Source organism: Parasteatoda tepidariorum, chromosome X1, assembly GCF_043381705.1.
Source record: "Parasteatoda tepidariorum isolate YZ-2023 chromosome X1, CAS_Ptep_4.0, whole genome shotgun sequence".
Classification (NCBI taxonomy): Eukaryota; Metazoa; Arthropoda; class Arachnida; order Araneae; family Theridiidae; genus Parasteatoda; species Parasteatoda tepidariorum.
In genome coordinates, this window is record NC_092214.1 from 56,311,759 (window position 1) to 56,331,970 (window position 20,212).

General features: G+C 29.4%; 1 protein-coding gene and 1 long non-coding RNA gene across 2 annotated transcripts in view; both read right to left on the reverse strand.

Moving 5' to 3' along the window:
• The window catches only part of LOC107448940 (uncharacterized), a 6,660-nt gene extending 4,609 nt beyond the window's left edge, over positions 1–2,051 (reverse strand). Inside the window, exon 1 of the long non-coding RNA XR_011638219.1 lies at positions 1,920–2,051. This is a non-coding gene — a long non-coding RNA (uncharacterized lncRNA). The remainder of the gene's footprint in view (positions 1–1,919) is intronic.
• Positions 2,052–3,398: 1,347 nt separating this feature from the next.
• LOC107448953 (serine/threonine-protein kinase 32C) overlaps positions 3,399–20,212 on the reverse strand; it is a 35,720-nt gene continuing 18,906 nt past the window's right edge. The window contains exons 7-12 of the mRNA XM_016064329.3: positions 17,335–17,438; positions 13,865–13,981; positions 10,024–10,149; positions 8,315–8,452; positions 5,566–5,633; positions 3,399–3,804 (exon numbers count right to left, since the gene is read on the reverse strand). Of these exons, the coding sequence (XP_015919815.1) occupies positions 3,732–3,804; positions 5,566–5,633; positions 8,315–8,452; positions 10,024–10,149; positions 13,865–13,981; positions 17,335–17,438 (626 nt within the window). The 3' untranslated portion in view covers positions 3,399–3,731. The remainder of the gene's footprint in view (positions 3,805–5,565; positions 5,634–8,314; positions 8,453–10,023; positions 10,150–13,864; positions 13,982–17,334; positions 17,439–20,212) is intronic.

Consider the following 20,212-nt stretch of genomic DNA (forward strand, 5'->3'; position numbering starts at 1 on the left):
GTGTTGCTTTTAAAATATATATATTGCTGCTTGTTCCATATCACAGTTTTATCATGATTTGATTTTTATTTCAAGAATTTGTTATTAAGACTAATTAAAAGCAGTTATAACTAATTTATTCTGTAATATACATTCAGCAGAATTCAGAGAATCAATCTGCAGCAGTATCTTCAACACTTCAAAATTGTCTGTGTGCATAACGGAATCTAGTGGAGATTATTATTGTGAAAATTAAGTTTAATTTAACATATGTTTAGAACCATTTGCAAATATTAAAGATAGTAAAGTTATATACAAAAATATTATCTTGTTCATAATCAATTTCATTCAAACAATTTTATATTAGCTTTGCCCAATAGGAGAGAAATCTGATGCTTATACTAAGCACAAGAAAGAAAGCAGAAAGAAACTTGAAACTTGTAGATGTTAGTATAAAAACAAATATTTTATTTAAAAAGAACAAAAGAACGAAATTGTATTTTATGGTGTTCCGATTTATGTTTCCTCAAATAAAATTTATTACTAAATCATCAAAGATGCTTTGCAGACAAATAAAACAAAAGTGAGGGGAAAAATATTTTTCATGGTTTTTTATTGCCAGCAATTTCTATCGATATGTGAATTTTTAAAAAAAAAAAATTTGAGGTGAAAAATAATCTGCAGATATTGTGATAATCTGCAGCGCCTGGCTGTCGTGCTGGAGGTTTTCTGCTACAAGAAGTATACCTAACTCATTTTTCTCTTATTCATGCTTTTTCAAAAAAGAAATGAGTTTTGAATATTTTTATAGTCATTTCTTTGCGAGACTTGGCGGAAAAGTAATTTTTAATATGCGTACAAACACCAGGCACATCTGCTCACGAATATGAAATAAAGGAAAATAAAAAACGCCAACAGTTTTGAATTTAATAAATAGTACCATATTAGAAAATACTTACATTGAAAAAACTGCATATGAGAAGATAGAAGCCAAACAGAAACTATTGACTTTTTAAAGCGATAAAAGATTAAAATTCAAGGAAAAAATAATTTTACATGGTCACATAAAAAAATTACATTTATTAGAAAAAGTGATATGGTGTGTAGTGTACTTAGAAAATAAACTAATGAAAACTTTTTAAAAGTCATTGGTACACTTCGTCGTTGAACTCTTAACTTGGGCATAGTTCAAACTGCGTATTTAAGAAAATAGACATTGCTTAAAACGCGTGTTTAAAAAAATATATAGTGCAAAAGGCACGTAACAAATAAGATTCTTAACATGATATCCCATTTGAAAGTAGACAGATAGGAAATCACAGATCTCGCATTTCAATTTTTTTCATTACGCATTTTGAGCTATACCCATTGTTTTCAAAAGCACATATCGATTTATTAAAACGTATATTTTGAACTATATCTATATCTATTTCTTCACACACGCATTTCAAGCTATGTCTATTTTTCTGAACGAACAAATTGAGTATTCCCTAAGTGAAAGAGTTTACATGTAATTACTTACTTTTAATTATTTAAATGCACTTATTTAAATTTAAAATCATGTAATTATTTACTTTCTCTTTCGCTTTATCATTTCGAAAATGGTAAATATTACCCTTTTTTAATAAGTTAATTTATAAAACCCTGAAGATTCAATTTTCTTAGGGGTGTGGGGAAACAATATATATAATTGAGGCTTCTTAGCGAAAGGATATCAAGCTTATTTTCTACTTTTTGAAAATTATAAGTATAAAACATTTCTTCGACTACGCCTGTATACTTGTATTTTCTTTCAGGGAGAAAATGTTTACATTGATTCAAAATAATTAAAAAGAAAATTTAATGAAGAAAGATAAGTAATGTTCTTCTGTATGAATTTCGATTCTTAATGACTGTAAATAGAGAAAGTCATGACCTTATAAAAGAAGATAGGTACTCACCTTTTTCAATATCAAGTCCAGTAGGTTATATGAAGTAACAATAAACGTAGCTACTTGTTGTGTCACTTTTATACTATTAACCTAAGTAAAATAACCTAATTAAAAGATACATTGTCCCACCCATTCATTTAGTTAACCAATAATTCTTCTTCATTCTAAATTTTATCCACCTATCATTAAAGGTTATTGATTTTCTTTATTTATTGTAGAGTGTTTGCATAGTGGAGAATAAATATAAATAATTATACATAATAGTAAATATATGTATATTTATTTTCGAAACGATGTATTGTTATTATTTTTTATATGAACGAAAAAATTTAAGGAATATGGATCTATGGGACTTAGAATAAAAATTGAGATTCCTCGGACAAAGGTCATATTTTAATCTTATAAAAGGTCATATTTAGTCTTTAGTTTTATTTAATATAAAGATACTAAGTGACAATCTTTGAGTATTTCCGGAGTGGAAGGAAGCTCCAATTGCATTTGGTAACAGTTAGTAGACAGATGAGCTTAGAAAACATAAAATCTCCAGTAAGCGACAAGAGTGTGAACGCTTTGATATTAGTTTATATTTATTTTGTATTAATTAGCTGTAATATTCAAAATGCAGCATTTTTAAAAGTTTTAATTATAATGAAAATTAATAAATATTGGCTGCTTTTGGATATATTAAGCTTATCTTTAAATTATACCAAAGGATGTTTATTTTTAATGCTGATAACAGATTCTATTAATGACATTTATTTTCAGAAAAATGATCAAACAAGCTCACCATATTTCCTTTCGTTTCTTCTGTAAAAATATAGTCAGTTTACAGTCATTGTTAAGACTTTTTTTCTTTTTACTAAAAAATTTGTATTACTTTTTTTTCAGCAAGGTTTTTTTAATTTTTTTAAGAGTTGATGCTTTTGTACCATAAATATTACTCTATATAACCATCCACAACATCCGATTTCTTAGGGATGTTTTTATTTAAACACAACTCATTATGTTTAAATAAAAACTCATATTATTATTGTTATTTTATCATATTTAAACATTATGTTTAAATATGATAAAATAACATGCGTAATAACTGTATATAATTACTATAATTATATAAAAGTCATGCAATTATGTTTTAATCACTGTGGTTATTTCGCAAAATTTTCTACTTGAATAGATATCATAAATTTTGTTTCATTTATCACACTAATTAACATTTTAACCCACTAATTAATATTTTGAAAACATCAATTAGTTACTATTAATAACAACTAATTACACGAGAATTTATGAAAATAAGACTAATTAGTAATTACAAAACTTATTAAATTTCAAACATTATGCTCTGTGAACTAAATTGCTTCGCTAGTTAGCATGCTAACCAGTTATTGTACAGAATAGAGATATTTTTCAGAATGCAGAATAGTGTGTTTATTTGCATGCATATGCATGCAAATAAGCACACTTTATTGGAAAAATGCTCAACAATGTGCTTGAAAATCTTTATTTTTAAGTGAAAGATTGAAAAAGGAACAATCAAGGGCAAGTGTTGCTTTTAAAACACGGATGATAAACATATTAAAACTACTAACAATTTATCTATTAATAAAGATTCCAAAGGCAAAAACATCAACAATCCATGTAAAATACAATGGACGAAATTTTTTGAAATGCATGGACGTGGGGTACCAAACACTGGTAAAGAGATCACTGACTTGCCACAATTGAACACTTTTGTGCTTGACTCTTTCTGTGCTTTTTTAAACAGTTTTTCACAAGATAATTGCGTTTATTTCTTATACGCTGCAATACAAAGATAATTTAGCCGACTATTTTGGCTAGTTCCTCTTCCCATAACTTTCTTTTCGCTTCGATTTTTTGATTTTGAAGCTCACTGGAAAATAAAGAGAAAAAATATTAGTTTGAAAGACAAACATTAGATGCATTAGTTTACACATAGTAACATAATCTCACCTGACAAAAAATTAGACACCTCATCTGATTGGATACAAAATCAGGTTCAAGCCGGATGTGAGTCAATGATGGATTAGGTTTTCTCACTGAATTGATCACTAACATGAATTAGCATGTTTATTTTAATCTAACATGAATCAGCATGTTCATTTTGGTCGATTTATCTTTGTAATTCAATCAATACTTTCATGATGATACTTCTTTTCAATATGACAATAGCAGAGATTGAAAGAGTATGTAACTGGTTTTAAGAACACTCATACACTTAATAACATCTCAAATGGCCTAATAAATTACCTGACATGAGCCCCACAAAAATCTGTGAAATATGAAGGAACAGCCGGTAAAATACCAAAACTAGCTTGGTGTATTTAAGTGATCAAATCCTCAGAGAATATCACATATCGGAAATCATGCGTCTGCAAAACCTTGTCTATTTACTACTTTACTGAATCCAGACGGTTGCCAATTCCAGTGTTCCATAATATTAAATAATGCTTTTCCGGTTTTTTCAAAGGGTGTCTCACTTTTTTCCGGTTTCAAAAATGTACTTATTCACCTAAAAATATGCCATCCCAAAAATATCCATACAGTTTTCATCGTAGAAATATACAAGTTTTAAAAAAAGTAGCATATTTTGGCTGTTTGACATATTGTCGAAGAATAATTCTCCAGTGTAAAATTTCGACAAATTGTGTGATGCACGTGATGTTGCATATATTGCAGTTTTAACCAGCGAAAGTTAAATATTATTTGGTTCCTTTACTAAATAACGATGTTTTTTATTACTTTGAAATAACTTGCTTGCTTATAGCTTTGAAGTAACTAATATACGAAATATTATATTACGAAACACTAATATACTAAATATACGAAATATTAACAAAAGTATTTTCGTATCAGTGTCGCTAAAGTTTGCGATTATCATAAATTGCTACACTTGTTATTAACAAAGCAGCCCTAAATTGTTAAATGGTCGAAAGCATTCATTCCAGCTATCACACTCACACGAAAGAGCGTAAATTTCATGAGTAATCAGAAAAAAATAACTAGGCAATTTTCGAATTTCAGACAATAAGTATGATTTTAAAAATTCCTTTCTTTTAATATGAAGTTCAAAATTCATACTTAATGTCATTTCTTTAAAGATTCATTCATAACGTTTCGATTCTGGTATAAAATAACTATTGTGGCAAATTTCAATGGGATTTTTTAAGCATAAAACAGTGTTATTTCTGATTCAAAATATTTATGATTTACCAGAATAATTAACATTGTCGAGTTCTCTGAACTGTTCTAAGAAGCATGAATAAATGATAAGGTTTTTCTATTAAAATAAATCCTCAGAGAACGCAATCAAATTTAATTAATATTTTATTAAAATGTTAGCTCAATTTTATGTCTTTTATTTACTGAAAATCCGCATTTTTTTTTAAGAAAATAATTTAAATAATCAGACGAGTGGTAGGATTTTATTTTCAACTTAGTGGTTAAAATTTTCATATCTCCTTAGTTTTATTTATTTATTTATTTTTAAATTTAATACTTAATGATAGGTATCTTCGAAAGCCTTAGAGTGAAAAGAAAAATGGTATTCAATTTTTAACAGACAAAAAATATCGGTGTTTGTTATTTGTCTTCCAGATTTGAGAGAAAACTTTGAAAAAGAGTTCTTGTCTACCTTTCACGATTATAAAGTATAAAATCTTTCTGTATAGAGTCCAGTTGTTCCCGAAGATACTCATCATCCTAAAAGAATAAATTAAAATATTTAAATATATAATGAAGTTATAAAGTGGTGATTTATTTCAAACGCTTGAAACAAATTATATTATCTGTTTTAAGCTATTATAAATGTTTTCTTAAAATTGCTTTTAAAGTTGAAGCACGGCAAACATTAATAACGACAACAATAAATTGTTTAGAATAAAAATAAGTTTTGTTGAAAAAATTAAAATATTTTACACTTTTATTCCATAAAGGAAATAAACTCAAGTTTTACTGACAACACTTAAGCACAAATTTTTGTTGTAGTTATCTACTACAAGTTTTTCTCTTACATTTATAGATTTTATTTGAAATGAAATTTTCAGTCTATTTTATCAAAATGTTTATAAACGTTATACGTAATATTGAGTCACGTAAATGTTGCTATAAACAGTAAATTTCTTGGAGAGTTAGGGTGCATCATCTGAATTAAAATTGCATAGGAAATCCATGACTAGAAATGTGGTCATGCTTGATTAAGATAGCTTCCCTATTATAACCTGTTCAAAAGCATGCAAGAAATATTCTTAATAAAGAAGCACCCCTAGAAGCGTATGACGACATTTTCGGGAGTAGGTTCCTATGCAATTTTAATGTTGATGATGTGACCAAACTCCTTTAAAAGTTTGTGGCAGCATTTATACGACCTTTTGCCACATATAACGTTTTTAAACGAGTACATTTCGACGAAAAATAGACTGAAAATGCCATTAAAAAACTGTATTTTGGAGAGAGAAACCGAGTGCAGATTTGAAGATCCTTTAGAAAAAACCTCATGCAACAGAAAACAAATTGCTCCCCAGTGTAATGAATGCCTGAAAACTTCAAAATCGAAGTTAGAGTTTAGATTTTTCTTAAGGAATATACTTTGATTACTTTTAATCTTAAAGGCTGGTTAAAACTAATACAGCATTACTCATATTTTTGGGACAGAATTTGAGGAAATTCTTTAACTCATTTTTTTTTTTGTTTATGTAAACTTTAAATAAGCTTTTATCCTTAATTAATAAGATTTTGTTTTTAATAAGAGCTAATTAGATGCTCGTTTGCTTAAATTTTTTTTGAACGGAGTACTAGCGATATAAAATTTAAATACATTGACGCCCAAAAATTAAGCACACTTTTTTACACATTTCCAGTGTAAAAGAATGTTCAACTTTTGGACACCAGTCCAGTTATACAGTTTTTTTTCCATGATTTTTGTTTATATATTTCTTTTTTCTTTAAATCATTATTCTTTTGTTCAGTGTGAAGTGTGCAAGAAGTTCTCGATACGTAAAAATTTCGTGAGATATCGCGAAATGTACAAAAAAGGAGTATTTACATAAAAGGCTCTAAACTTGAGACCGAGCTCCTGAATAAATTATAATTTCTGGATTTCGGTTACCACTTACCTTTTGATGGTCAAAAATCCAAATCCATCGAAAAAGAGATTTTATTTAGAGAAAGTAAGTATTATTTTTCTGTTGCTGTAGCTTAATTAATATTTAGAAAAAAATTAATTAGAGTAGCTGAATTCCTCTTTTCACACTATCAAGATTGGGACTTAGTTGGCGAAATTCCGAATATTAGAAAAGAAAAATATTCAAAAATATTCATTCTTTTTTCTTTGCTTACTGTTTGCTTATTGTTTGAATTATGATTCTAAATTAATAAGAGTTTTTGTGTTTTTTTTTGCATTCAAACTATAATTCTAAATTTTCTTAGAATTATTCTTAAGCAAAAATAAGAATGACTAGTTGTAAGCTGTTTTCGTTCTATTAAATTGTTTTAAAAAGGCGTAGTACTAAAGCTAGGCAAGTTTTTTACTAGAAATGGCTAATTGGATCCTGATTCTTTACTTTATTTTCGGTTTTTTAATATTCATTTATTTAATGGTGGGTTAATGAACATGCTTAATTTTACATTTAAAGGAATTAGACAATGATTTTAAGCATGAACATGATTAAAATCATATCTTGAGTCGAATTTGTTTTTATGTATTTTTAAAAATAAGACATCTTTTGATTTTTATAGAATTGCTATAAAATACAGCAAAAGTATTTTATATTTTAAAGAAAAAACAGAAAAGAAAAAAAATTGCTTTCAAAATGGTAAAAGGAATGTTATTTTTATTTTTGCTAGATAAAATTTGTTATAAATAAAAGTCAAAAACATCATGTGATAATCCTTGAAATGTCATAGGTCTAAAAAGACATAAATTGAAACTTTTTTGATATTTATACTATCATTTAAAGACCAATAAAAGTTTAGCACATACTATGCTTTTCTATATCTGAAAGTTTAAAATTAAAAAAGAGATTTAATATAAACTGAGTAAATAGTTTTTGTATAAACTCTTTTGCTGGATATGGTTGAGATATATATTCATGTCTAAATTCATTTGAGGATTTATTCAACATTTTTACGGATTTTTACTTTGATGTTCTCTTGTTATTTAGCCATATTCCGCGAAAATCATTCAATATATTAATTGACCATTTGAAGGAAATCGAAATATTCTCATGACCTCAAAAGAATTATTTTTCTTCTAAATTCAACATCGTCATAAATAGTTAATTTCTGAATATTTATTTATAACAATAAATAGAAGAATGAAACTCGTAAATAACATTTAAGGAAAAAAATCAGTTCAAGTTTTCTCACAAGAAGCAAAATTTTACCTCGCTTAATTGTTGAGGTGAAGAAACAGTTTTTGCTTTATTTCTTTTAGAAAGGCGTTTCTTCTTTTTGTGCAGTGGATTCGACTCGATTATCATTTCTTCGAGTTCAAATGTTGGATCGCAATTTAGCTGGTTTTTCTAGAAGAAAAAGAAAAAAAATTACAGCAGCGTAAAATTTTTTAATTACAAAACTTTAGAGAGCAAGAAAAATTTAAATTAAAATGATTTTTTTTTTACTTTTTTTTCTCACTGCTTCGTAAAACCATTTGTTTAAGGAAAATACAAAGAAATATACTGTTTAGTGTTTTACAATTGAATGCGAAATAGCATCCTGTTCTGATTACAGAAATATAAATTCTAAATAAGAAAGCAATCAATCAATCCTTCAAATTAAATAATAAACAGTTGTTGGAATATTTTGTGTAAATTTAGAAAATAGAGTTTTTTTTATTTATTCAAAGTTGCTTTTTGAACAAAATTAGTTTTAATATCCATACAGTAAAAAATTCCAATATAAAGTATCGGCACTTTGGGTGCTTCATCCGTAAAATCCATTTTACCGTAAAGCCCATTTTTATTTAAAAATTATATTTTTTCAGTAATAATTACCGTAAAATCGCTGAATTACTTTAATTAAATAAATGTTGCTGTAAAAATTACGGTATACGATATTTTTGTTCCGTCATACGTTCCAGTAAAAATAGATATAACTGTAAGAAGGGCCCTGAGGACCCTTACAGTAATATGACCCAGAATTTTTTATAGTATACTTAAATTGTAAATAAGCGAAATACTTTACTTGTTGAGCCAACTGTTTAAAATCGTTTTAAAATAAACAGTAAAAACTTGGTGAAATTGTATCAGATTTAAAGTAAGTCTGTCAATTAAATAAATGTTGCTTTAAAAATTACGGTATATGATATTTTTGTTCCGTCATATGTTCCAGTAAAAATGGATATAACTGTAAGAAGGGCCCTGAGGACCTTTACAGTAATATGACCCAGAATTTTTTATAGTATACTTAAATTGTAAATAAGTGAAATGCGTTACTTGTTGAGCCAACTGTTTAAAACCGTTTTTAAACAAGCAGTAAAAACTTGGTGAAATTGTATCAGATTTAATTCTCTAATTTTGTGCATCCTCTAATTTTGCAATGGTAAAAAAGTTATGTTAAAACCTTCTCATCGAAACGACTACAGATACATAAGGGCAATTAATATTACATACATTTCTTAAAAATCACTGAATAGTAACAACATTTCAAATCGTAGTCTAAAGATGCGTAGATAATTTTTGACCGGTTGTATAATGTAACATCAAACTAGTGAAAAACAAATGACATGACTAATTTAATAGCATTTCATGATGACCCGTAACTACTCTCCTTAATATATATTTTTGAATTCTTTTCAATCATGAAGCTAAAAAAGTATGCGTATTAGAGGTCATGAATAATTACCTAGCCAATTAAGAAAAAAAACTGGCAAAAGTCTTTCGAATCCCCAGTGCGAAAGGTTTTTTGAAAAATATTAAAACCAGTTTAATAAAATAATAAACCTGCTTAAACCTACAGCTGTAGAAAAATATTAAACCTGCTTTATAACTTCCCAGCATTTAAATTTTAAATTTCGGTAAATATATTATTAATCACAGATTTTTAAAACCCTTCAAAATAATCAGAGTTGTAATGAAGAACAGTAATTTCTTACGCAAGGAACAAAAGAAGGTGCAATTTGCCTGTTGTATACAGCGTTGAAATCCACTGGTTTTAAGTAGTGGTGCCTTTTCATATGCCTAATGGATGATATTCGTCGTTTTGGATTGATGCAGAGTAACTAAAATCAAAACATTTAATCAAAAATTTGAATTAGAAACAAAACAATGTAAGACGAATACATAATTGAATATATTCAAAAGTCCGGTTATCCTTTGTTGTTAAGTAACTAATTAATATAGCTTTTTAAAATGTTTTGCCTAATTTTATTTGCTGAAATTTTTTTATAGAACTTTGTCGCTAAATTTTAAATATTAAATTTTAAAACTTGTATTTAAAATATTTCAACACTCAACATTAAAACACTCAGAACATTTAAATTTTTTTAAAAATAGTAACCTTATAATTTATATTTAAGAAAACTAAGTTCAAGGGATAAGATTTTATATCATATTTGCTTATTTGCTTCATAAATAAGAAAATTCCAGACATATAGGCTTACTTGGAGGACATAGAATTAATTTTCTATCTGAAAGGGACCTAAAGGTCCCTTTCAGAAGTAACGAAGCCATCCCTTTTTGAAGTAGTTATGATGATGTTAGAGTAGAGTTCGCAAAGAAAAAAAACCAAATCTCCCTGAATAACTTTGTATGAAATGATCGGATCTTCACGTTCTAAGATTCATCTTAACGGTTAGAGAAGGTGACTTTAAATATAATAATTAACTATTGCAGACGATATTTTAAGTTACAAAATCAGACACAAATACGTACTATCTCTCAATAAATATACCCTTTTTTGACGAATTCAGATGTCTGACTCCCGAAATATAAAGGATAGCAGCAATCTGCGAAGTACGGTCCCAATAATTTGGACAGGAGTGGGATTCACTTTACTTTTTGCGTATTTCACCATTTCTCGAGAAATTTTTAAGCGAATTGAAAGTATTTTGCACTCAAATATAAAATATGTTTAGCCAAAAATATTTCTATAAAAAAACTTTAGTGAATATTTGCTATTTTTTATTATTTTATTTAAAAATGGTCGAAAAAAATTTAATTGTAAGATATTCATTTTTTCAATATTTCAAAGAATGTATTTTTGCATGGCATTTTTCAAAGAATGTATTTTTGCATCCATCGAACAATTCTAAAAAATCGAAATTTAAAAATACGAATTTTCTAAAATTCAATTTTTCCGGAACTATTTGACCAATTTTGCTCAGACTTTGTATTTTGATATTTAAATTACATTCTGATTAAATGACAAAATTCGATTTTTCAAAAACTATTCGACCAATTTTGCTCAAAATGATAAAAGGAATCTTATAGAATATGTACTAAAAATTATATTTTGCATAGAATTATCTTTAGATAAGCAAACCTTATAATTGTGTACAAAGGTTTTCTTAATTTACTTGAAAAGTTCTCGAGATATGTCGAATATGTTAAAAGTAAAATTAATATTGAATGTTCCAAACTTCGTACCGCTCTCCTGACTCAACTATTGAAACCATATTTTCCAGACTGCGGTTACTCCCTGTATTTTAGAGGACAGAAAAGAAGAAAAAGAAGCATGTTTATTCAGAGAAAGTACGCTTCTTCTTAATTCGTAACTTAAATTTAAAACTTAATCTCAATGGTCGAAGATGGTGACATTAAACAGGCCTATTAATTAGTGCGAACGATATATTAAGTCTAAAAATCAGACACAAAAGCGTACTTTCTCGTAGCAAATTATTTTTTTGTAGACGAATATAGATTTTTGATCTTCAAAATATAGGGCATAGTAGCAACCGTGGAAATACGGTTCTAATAGTTTGGGCAGGAGAGCGGTTCAAAGTTTCGACTCTTAATGTTAATTATCATATCGTATTTTCCTTTATCGTATTTTGATATATCTCTAGGTATTTTTAACGGTTATTTATTATTTTATTTAATAATAGTTGAAAACTCTTTGAATTGGTATAAAAAAATGGAAATTTTTTTAAAGAATGCAGTTTTGTAAGGCGAAATGCAAAAAATTAAACAAAATCAGTCTAATAGCTCTTGAGTTATCCAATTTCAAATATACAACTTTTTTAAAATTTGATTTATCCGGAACTATTCAACCGATTTCGTTTAAATTTCGAATTTTGCATTAAATATTACATTCCTTAAAATGATGTGAAAATTTCTATGCCTTTTTATTAAAAATTGTTTCGATTATTAAGAAATAAAATAATAAATAATAAATAGTTAATAAAAATTATTTTTCTAATAATTTTCTTTGGATAAACGAATTCCATAATTCTGAGCAAAAATGCTTCAATTAGCTTAAAAAATTCGCGAGATATGGCGTAATACGCAAAAGGTAAAATTGAAATTAAAAGGTTCAAACTTTCAACCACTCTCCTGACCATACTATTGGGACAATATTTTCCAGAATGCAGCTACCCCCTATTCTTTGGGGGTCAGGAATCCAAATCTGTCAACAACAACAAAAAGGTATGTTTATTCAGAGAAAGTACGTTTTTTTTTGTCTGAGTTCGTAACTTAAGTAAATAGTGTTTGTACTACACTGATTGAAAAGGTATGGTCAAAACTACAAAAATATGATAAAATTTATTATGTTTCTGACTGTATGGGAACGGCAAAAAGCAAGGGAGTTTTTACGGATGTGCTTTGGTAATGACTATTGGTAAAATTAACAAAAATTGTCTTTTTACTATGCTGTTTGGTAATAAATTAGGTAATTTTATCATGATACCTTATAACACGGCATAGAAACCATTTATTCGCTTAAATTTACTTTTTACTTTTCGTTTTTTAACATCCTTTGAAATAACTCTTTTTATTTTCTGTATTTGCTTTAGAAAACCAAATTTTAATATAATTTGCTTTGTTAGATACGATTTCGAAAACAATACAATATAAGTCTCTTAGGCAGTTGGGATACATAATATTTAATAGGCATATTGATAAGATATGTTGCTTCCAATAAGGTCTTCCTACAAAACTTATTAAATTTGTGCAATATTGCTGTATATTTTGGCAGTTCTCAAGATTTCGATCAAGTTCCGTTAAGCAGACTTATTTTTTATAACTTGTAGAATTAAATAAGAAAAGAATTTGGAATTTTTCTTCTTTTCTTTTTTTTCCTTTTCCTTCTGCTTCCTTTATTATTATTATTTTTTTTTTGAAATGTAAATACAATTTTGAATGGAATTCTTATCAATAAGTAACAAAAGAAAATATTTATAATTAATTCGGTCTGTCAAGTGTTTGTTTTAATGTTTATTTCTAGTTTATGAAATAATTAGATGTTGCGTTGAAGTTATATTTTAAGGCATATGCACTTAAAATACAGGGTGTTCCATGAAGACCACCCTCAATATATATTTTTAGAATCCTTATCAAAAATCATCACATATCAATATTTTATTCAGGGAAAACAAAAACGTTATGGAGATCTGACGTTTGCATTAAGGAAGCGTATGTGATGAAAATCAAAACATGTTCGATTTGATGTTGGAACTTAAAAGTGTTTTTAATAGTCATATTTCAACTCTTATTTGTTTTCGCCCGAAACTTTTCAAGCTTGTCTTTTTTAATATAAAATTTGCTCTTCTCTACTATGATTTGTTAGGTTTCGATAGCATATACTTTCTTCGCCTACATATCAATTTGAAACCCATAATATAATATATTTTTGTAATTTGAATTCTGAAAAATACATATTAAGGGTGATCTTAATGGAACACCCTGTATATTTGTATCTTTTGAGAAAACATGCATCTTAGTATTATATAACTTTTTATACTTTTGTATACATTATATTATAATAATTATACTTGCTTCATTAATGAGACTTGCGAGTCCTTTGTCAACTGATCTTGGAATTCGAATACATGAATTATGAATGAGTGAATGGATTTCTTCCATACTTGTATCTGAATGAATTCCATATGGTCTCTAGGAAAAATATTCAATATAAATTTAGTTCAGAGGAAATATTTTTAATATAGTTTTAAATGTTTTTTTCTTTTTTGTGGGTAATGAAAAAATATGTGTGCTTATATATCCAAAAATCTTACTTACTGTACTCTTATAAAAATAATTTAATGCTTAATTTTTAAGAAGTTCTTTAGAAAAAAATATGAGTTATCATTAAGAAACTAAAGCTTGGATTAAAGCTTACGATTATAATTTTTGTTCATATTACTAAGACTAATGAAATCAGATTCTTCTTTTTTAAATTTCATAAAATGAGGATATTTTCATATTTTGCAATGACTCACCTCCACAAATTTTCCGGTTTGAGTAAAACTCAACTGCTTGATTATTGCTAAGGAACAGTTACATTTTTCGGAATAATTAATTATAGACGTTAATTGATGAAGAAAAACTAAGTACGTTTAATTAATAAAGACCGTGTGCATTTATTGTTAGGCAAAATATTTTAGATATCGAGGTATCGAAAAATAATAATTTAAAAAAAAATGCTCATTAGTTGATTTCTAAACAGCTATAAAAATGAGTCTTCTTGCCGGACTGATACAAAAATGAGTACCTCAGTAAGATGTGTGATTGCCTCCGACATTAATGAACATTTTGCATCTTTTATTCATGCTGCCCACTAAACTATCGAAGAGTCCTTGGGGGATATTATCCCACTCCTCTTACAAGGCAGTTTTCGGTTCTTGTACGTATTTTTTATATAACCGTTGTTGAACAGCCAACCCAATTTTCGGGTTTACGACTACTACTGCTCAACTCCATAGCTTTGTAATTTTGAACCCAATCCAGAAGACAAGGGAACTCTTGGATCTAGTATTGAGAGAAATTTTCCTTCGTAGAGGACTTTTTGATGTAACGAATCCGCATTTGCGTTGCATGGAGAGGAAGACCACGAGGACCTCCCACGGTTAGCCTGATGGCAAAGGAACTCTAACACATGATCCGTCTATCACTGCGGATATTTCACGTCAGCACTGTGGTCGGTGCAAGCCGGATGCGGATTCGTATCTACCCGCCATCCCTGGGATTTGAACCTGGTTCACCTCATTGGAAGGCACGCACTTTATTCTCTGAGTCATTGGTTGCATCTTGCACAATTTGGAAATGATGTGTTCTTTGTCAAACTCATCTGCCATGAACATCCTAGGCATGCTTTAAAGGATTTAGATCCGAGGAGTATACAGACTATTGCATGCGGTCAACATCTTTACATTCTAGTGTGCCCGATACTTCAGCACACCTTTGCGGCCGCGCATTGTCACTTATAAATGGAAAGTTTAGACCAACCACACCCCTTAAAAAAGAAACATGGTCCTGAATAATCTTTCTGCAACACCGCTGTGATGTAATGCCACCTCGCTCATGGACGTGAAGAGGTGTTCAGCCATTGTGCATAATGCCTGCCCATAACAGCATTCCTGGACCATACCGCGATCACGTTCATCAATCTACTGTTGTGCAAAACGTGTTCTCCTCTCTCTTCACACTAACTGGCAGCCAGAATTACTTGTCATAATGAATTGAGACTCGCCGGAGTACATCACTCTGAACCACTGCTGGTAACTCCAATCAATACGTTCTTTACTTCAACGTAATCTTTCTCGACGAGGGCATAGTAAAAGCAGGATGCATCGAACAGGTTTTCATGCTTGCAAACAAACTTGATTTTATCTCCGTCAGAGGGCTCTGGCTGAAACATGTGTACCGGTAGTGGTTACTTAGACAGGTTAGCAGCTATCTGCCTGAGAGTGACATTTCCGTTCCTTTTCGCTACTGGGGATACATATCGTTCCTTATGAGGTATGGTGTTCTTACAACGACCATTGGCATGCTATCGCTTAGCATTTCAACCTTCAGCAGTCTTTTCTAATCGCGAGAATACACTTTTTGCCACTCCTATTATTGCGGCCACAGTGGTGACATTTAGAGCTGCCCTGAGTCATCTAAATGCTTGTCCACGATTGTAAGAACTCAAATGATATCTTGCTAACATTTTGCACTTAATTATTGCAACACAGAAGAATTTCATAGAAATAAGCTCAAATACCTATAGTGCTATTTTGGTCAAATATCTAACATTATGAATTTCAGAATGAAAAAGAGAATGTGTGCAATGCTTTTTATACAGATAATGGGTACTGGTCTACCAGACCCTCTGCACTTACTGTCATTGGTCGGCTGCAAATAATGCTACTTAACATAAATCAGTTGTTTCTTAGTAATTGTCAAGCAGTGTAAGAACTCTTTAAAATGTTTAGAAAAACTTTTACATAAAAAAAATATACGAAATTAGCACAAATCTGTGTGAATATTTTAAAAAAATCAAGTGAAATAGTTTGTTTCGTGATATATGAATAATAATGACGTAAAAATGAAATAGGATTTATACCCATATGTAATACAATCTTCACATTAAATAGGTGGGGATTTCAAGCAAATTTCAAACTTTTAAATATTTTTTACACTAACTTCTCCTCTAAAATAAAAATATGAAGAAAAAAACCAAATTGTAACTAATTTCATAAAAATATAAAAAGCATAACATATTTTCTAAATTTTTGAATAAGTAAAAAACCAAATGAGTGTGCCAAAAGATGTAAGCAAAAGCTAATACACATTACAGTTTAAAAGTGGTTATTCACAAAAAGAAAAGGCCTTCATTTTAGATGAATTTGGCTTATACTGAATAACATTACTATGTAATTTTTATAGAAAAGTTTTTTTTCCAATGCCCAACCGATTGAAACTCGCTATTCAGGTATCAGTAGGGCAGATTTGTTAGCCACTCTTTCATGGGAGACATATTAGGTGGGGAAACATTGCTCCCACAGTAAGAGCGGATAGTACAGAGAATGAAAGAACATCCATGCGAAGGACCTTTCTGATGTGAGGTCAGCTCCTTGGCAACTACACAGTTCGGCTTATAATGAAAAGTAAAATTTAAAATATTGAAATATATTCACATGTAAAAATAATATATTTTTTAAAGTTTTAAAAAAGAAAGAAAAAAAAAAATTTTTTTTTCGAGAGCGTCCAATTTCCCCTAAGTAGTTTAAAACTTTCTTTTATTGAAGATAGTTGTTTACAACGATCTTTGTGTTCAGACATAGTAAACTCTTTTTCATTTAAATTACTTTTATTACTTCACTATTTATTTTCATTACTTCAATATTTACTTTTATTTCTTCAATATTTCGTTTTATTACTTCAATAGCTACTTTTATTACTATTGCAATTACTTTTCTTCTTAAATAGCACATGCCATATATTATTGCCGAAACTAATCATATTGCTATATTTCCACTTACCATTTTGCAAGCCATTTCATAAGCTGTTATACCAAGAGACCACCAGTCTGCTGCAAAAGAGTAACCAACTGTATGGTCTATAGCACAAGCAACAACTTCAGGAGCTAAAAAATATAAGCGAAAAAGCATTAAACTTATATTCAGTAAGAAAACATAACAAATTATGCGTGATGTCGTCAAATGGTTGATACTGCTTACAATATTGTGATATATAAAGGCAAGATTGAAGTAAAAAAAATAATGATAACAATAAAATATATGCTTAAGAGTCAGATGTGAAACTCACATCATACACGTAAGATGTAAACTGTAAAACACTTTAGTGTAATAGCTCTACAAATTTTGTGTTTTTGGAGTTAACATCAAATCGATCATTTGCATTCACTTTAAAAGGTATCGTTTAAATGTCTACACAAACAATAAAGAATGCTTACTCCAAACTCCTGCACACTCACATCATTCGTGCATTATTTTTACTACCGAAAGCAACAAATTTGGCGTGGCCGATCCCCACCGAAGACTCCCCGTATATTAAATGATTACTGGTGCAGACTAAATCGTTCGGTCACTAAGTCCTCCAAATTCCCAAAACAAATCGATGCCTCTGGGGGTACTGAATTGGAGATTGATCGTTATCTGTTTCAGGTCATAATTACGGTTTTTGGATGGATGTATGAATGGGTTCAACCTTTAAAATGGGCTGTAGTGTGGCTGAAGTCTTATTCTTGGCCATATATGGCGCCACTGGAGAACAAGAAACGCACCCTCTGCCTTAAATTCGCTTGGTTTCACCAAACAGGCTTGCTTGTATTGGCAAGTGGAATTAGATATAACAACAACAGGAAATTTAGCGTAGTTTCGATATAGTCAGTAAATCGTTTAAAATCGAATTGGTAATAGCGTGAGTTTGTTTTGCATGTTGCTACACGTCTACAGGAACAAAAGTTCGTTAGTAAAATGTATGTATATTTTTTAACTATCTGTCAGTTGCATTAAATCGTTTTATGATATTAAATTTCTATCCGCTTCTATCTGTTCTGTAAGCCGAATTCAAATTTATCTTAATATTCTCAGTTTTTTTTAGTTCTATTTTACAAACTAATTTTATTCTAAGAGTTGTTGTGGGCAGATTTATCTAAATGTTCTTACTTTAAATTTCATTGTAAAAATTACTTTACTGGTTGCTGTGTGCATCATACCTTTTTGCTAATTTAAATTTTAAAATTACTAAACACAAAATATGGAGGCAACTACTTTACACCAAAAGTAGTGAAAAGGGTCATGCCTGCTGCCTCTCTATGCCAAACACCTACATTTGGAGTTGAATAATCTAAAAAATTGCGTAAAAGATCACTTCAGTTCAAGTTAGCGCTAAATTTAAATGTCCAAACACACTTTAAACAGAATAGTTAATGTATAAACACGAATAATAAGAAAATTGTAAACCAAGCTCCATCACATTTCAGTCCCGCAGTGGACTGATAGTTAAGACACGGCTCCCAGCAAATCACCGAAGTCAAGCATCACTGGCTGCAGTCAGTGTGCGGATAGGTGACCACTTGGATCAGTCTGCGTAGGGACCAAGGTTGTGTGGCATTGGTCCTCGTTAAACTGTTTTACCGTAAGTGCTCGACTTCGCGTGCAGGTAGTCGGGCTACTGAAGCTGGGGTGTCACCCCTCTGCAGAGGATCAAAATTGTGATGGCATGTCTTCGGATCATCCCAGACCGTCGCCAATAGCCCATTGTGCAGCTCTAGTGAGACGCGTAAATGAACTACAACAATAACAATAACCATCACATTTCATGAATTTATGTCTCTTCCAAAAGCGCCAATTTCGGCATACTTCGGATATCTGCAAAAGTTTGTTTACAAACGATTACAAAATTGCATGAATTTGTTGTTGTCTTCTATGCTGTTATATATCTAAAGAAACAAAAGATCGTGGTTTCAAAATGTATTTATGTTTTTGTGTGCAATAAGGATAATTATATTTTAATTTTTAAATATCTGTCAATTGTATTCAATATTTTTATGATATTGAACTTATAAATTTTAATCCATGCCTTCTCTGTTAAAATTAATTATATTCATCGTAATATTCTCTATGTGCTGAGTGTATATTTGATCAACAGCGCAATTTTGTTTTAAGAATCAGTGTATACACGCATCCTTAATTAATGATTCATACTTCATATTATATAGTAAAAATAACTTTACTGACTCTTACTCGTATACTTATCATAAGTTACTATAGTAATAAATTTTAGTGTAAAAGATTATATACAATGGTGGCAGCTACTTTTCACCAAGTAGTGTAAAAGAAAAATCTCAAGAGTTCAGTTACACCAGGAAGTGCTATTGATTCTTGATGTAGTGAAATGTGTGCAATTTTTTTTATTCGTTACAATAGTTATAGATATCTGTCTAATTTTGCCGAAAAGAAGTCATGCTTCTTTAGAAAAAATGTGTTTTGTATCTGATTTCTCAATGTACAACATCGTCCGCACAATTTAATTAGCATATTTAAGTTTATACCCTTGAACCATTGCAACTGAATATTAACCTGTGAAATTCTCATGATAAGAGTAAAGGTTATAAAAGTATTCTGTTTTCTATCCAATCCAATGTACAAATCAATGTTCATTGCTTACGCAAATTTTTCTTAACCTTTTTAATTTTGTTATCTTTAAAGTGTTCTCAGTATATTGCCTAATGCTTCTTTGGTGTTATTAATTTTGGTGCTAATATGAAATTAACGTAAATTTAGTTTTGAAAGATAAAAAGCTTTTAAGGTTAGTTACTCGCTTATTAACAGATAAGTGAATCTTCGAAGAAATTTGGAAGAATTGTTTCGAGCACTATGAATATTGCCTATT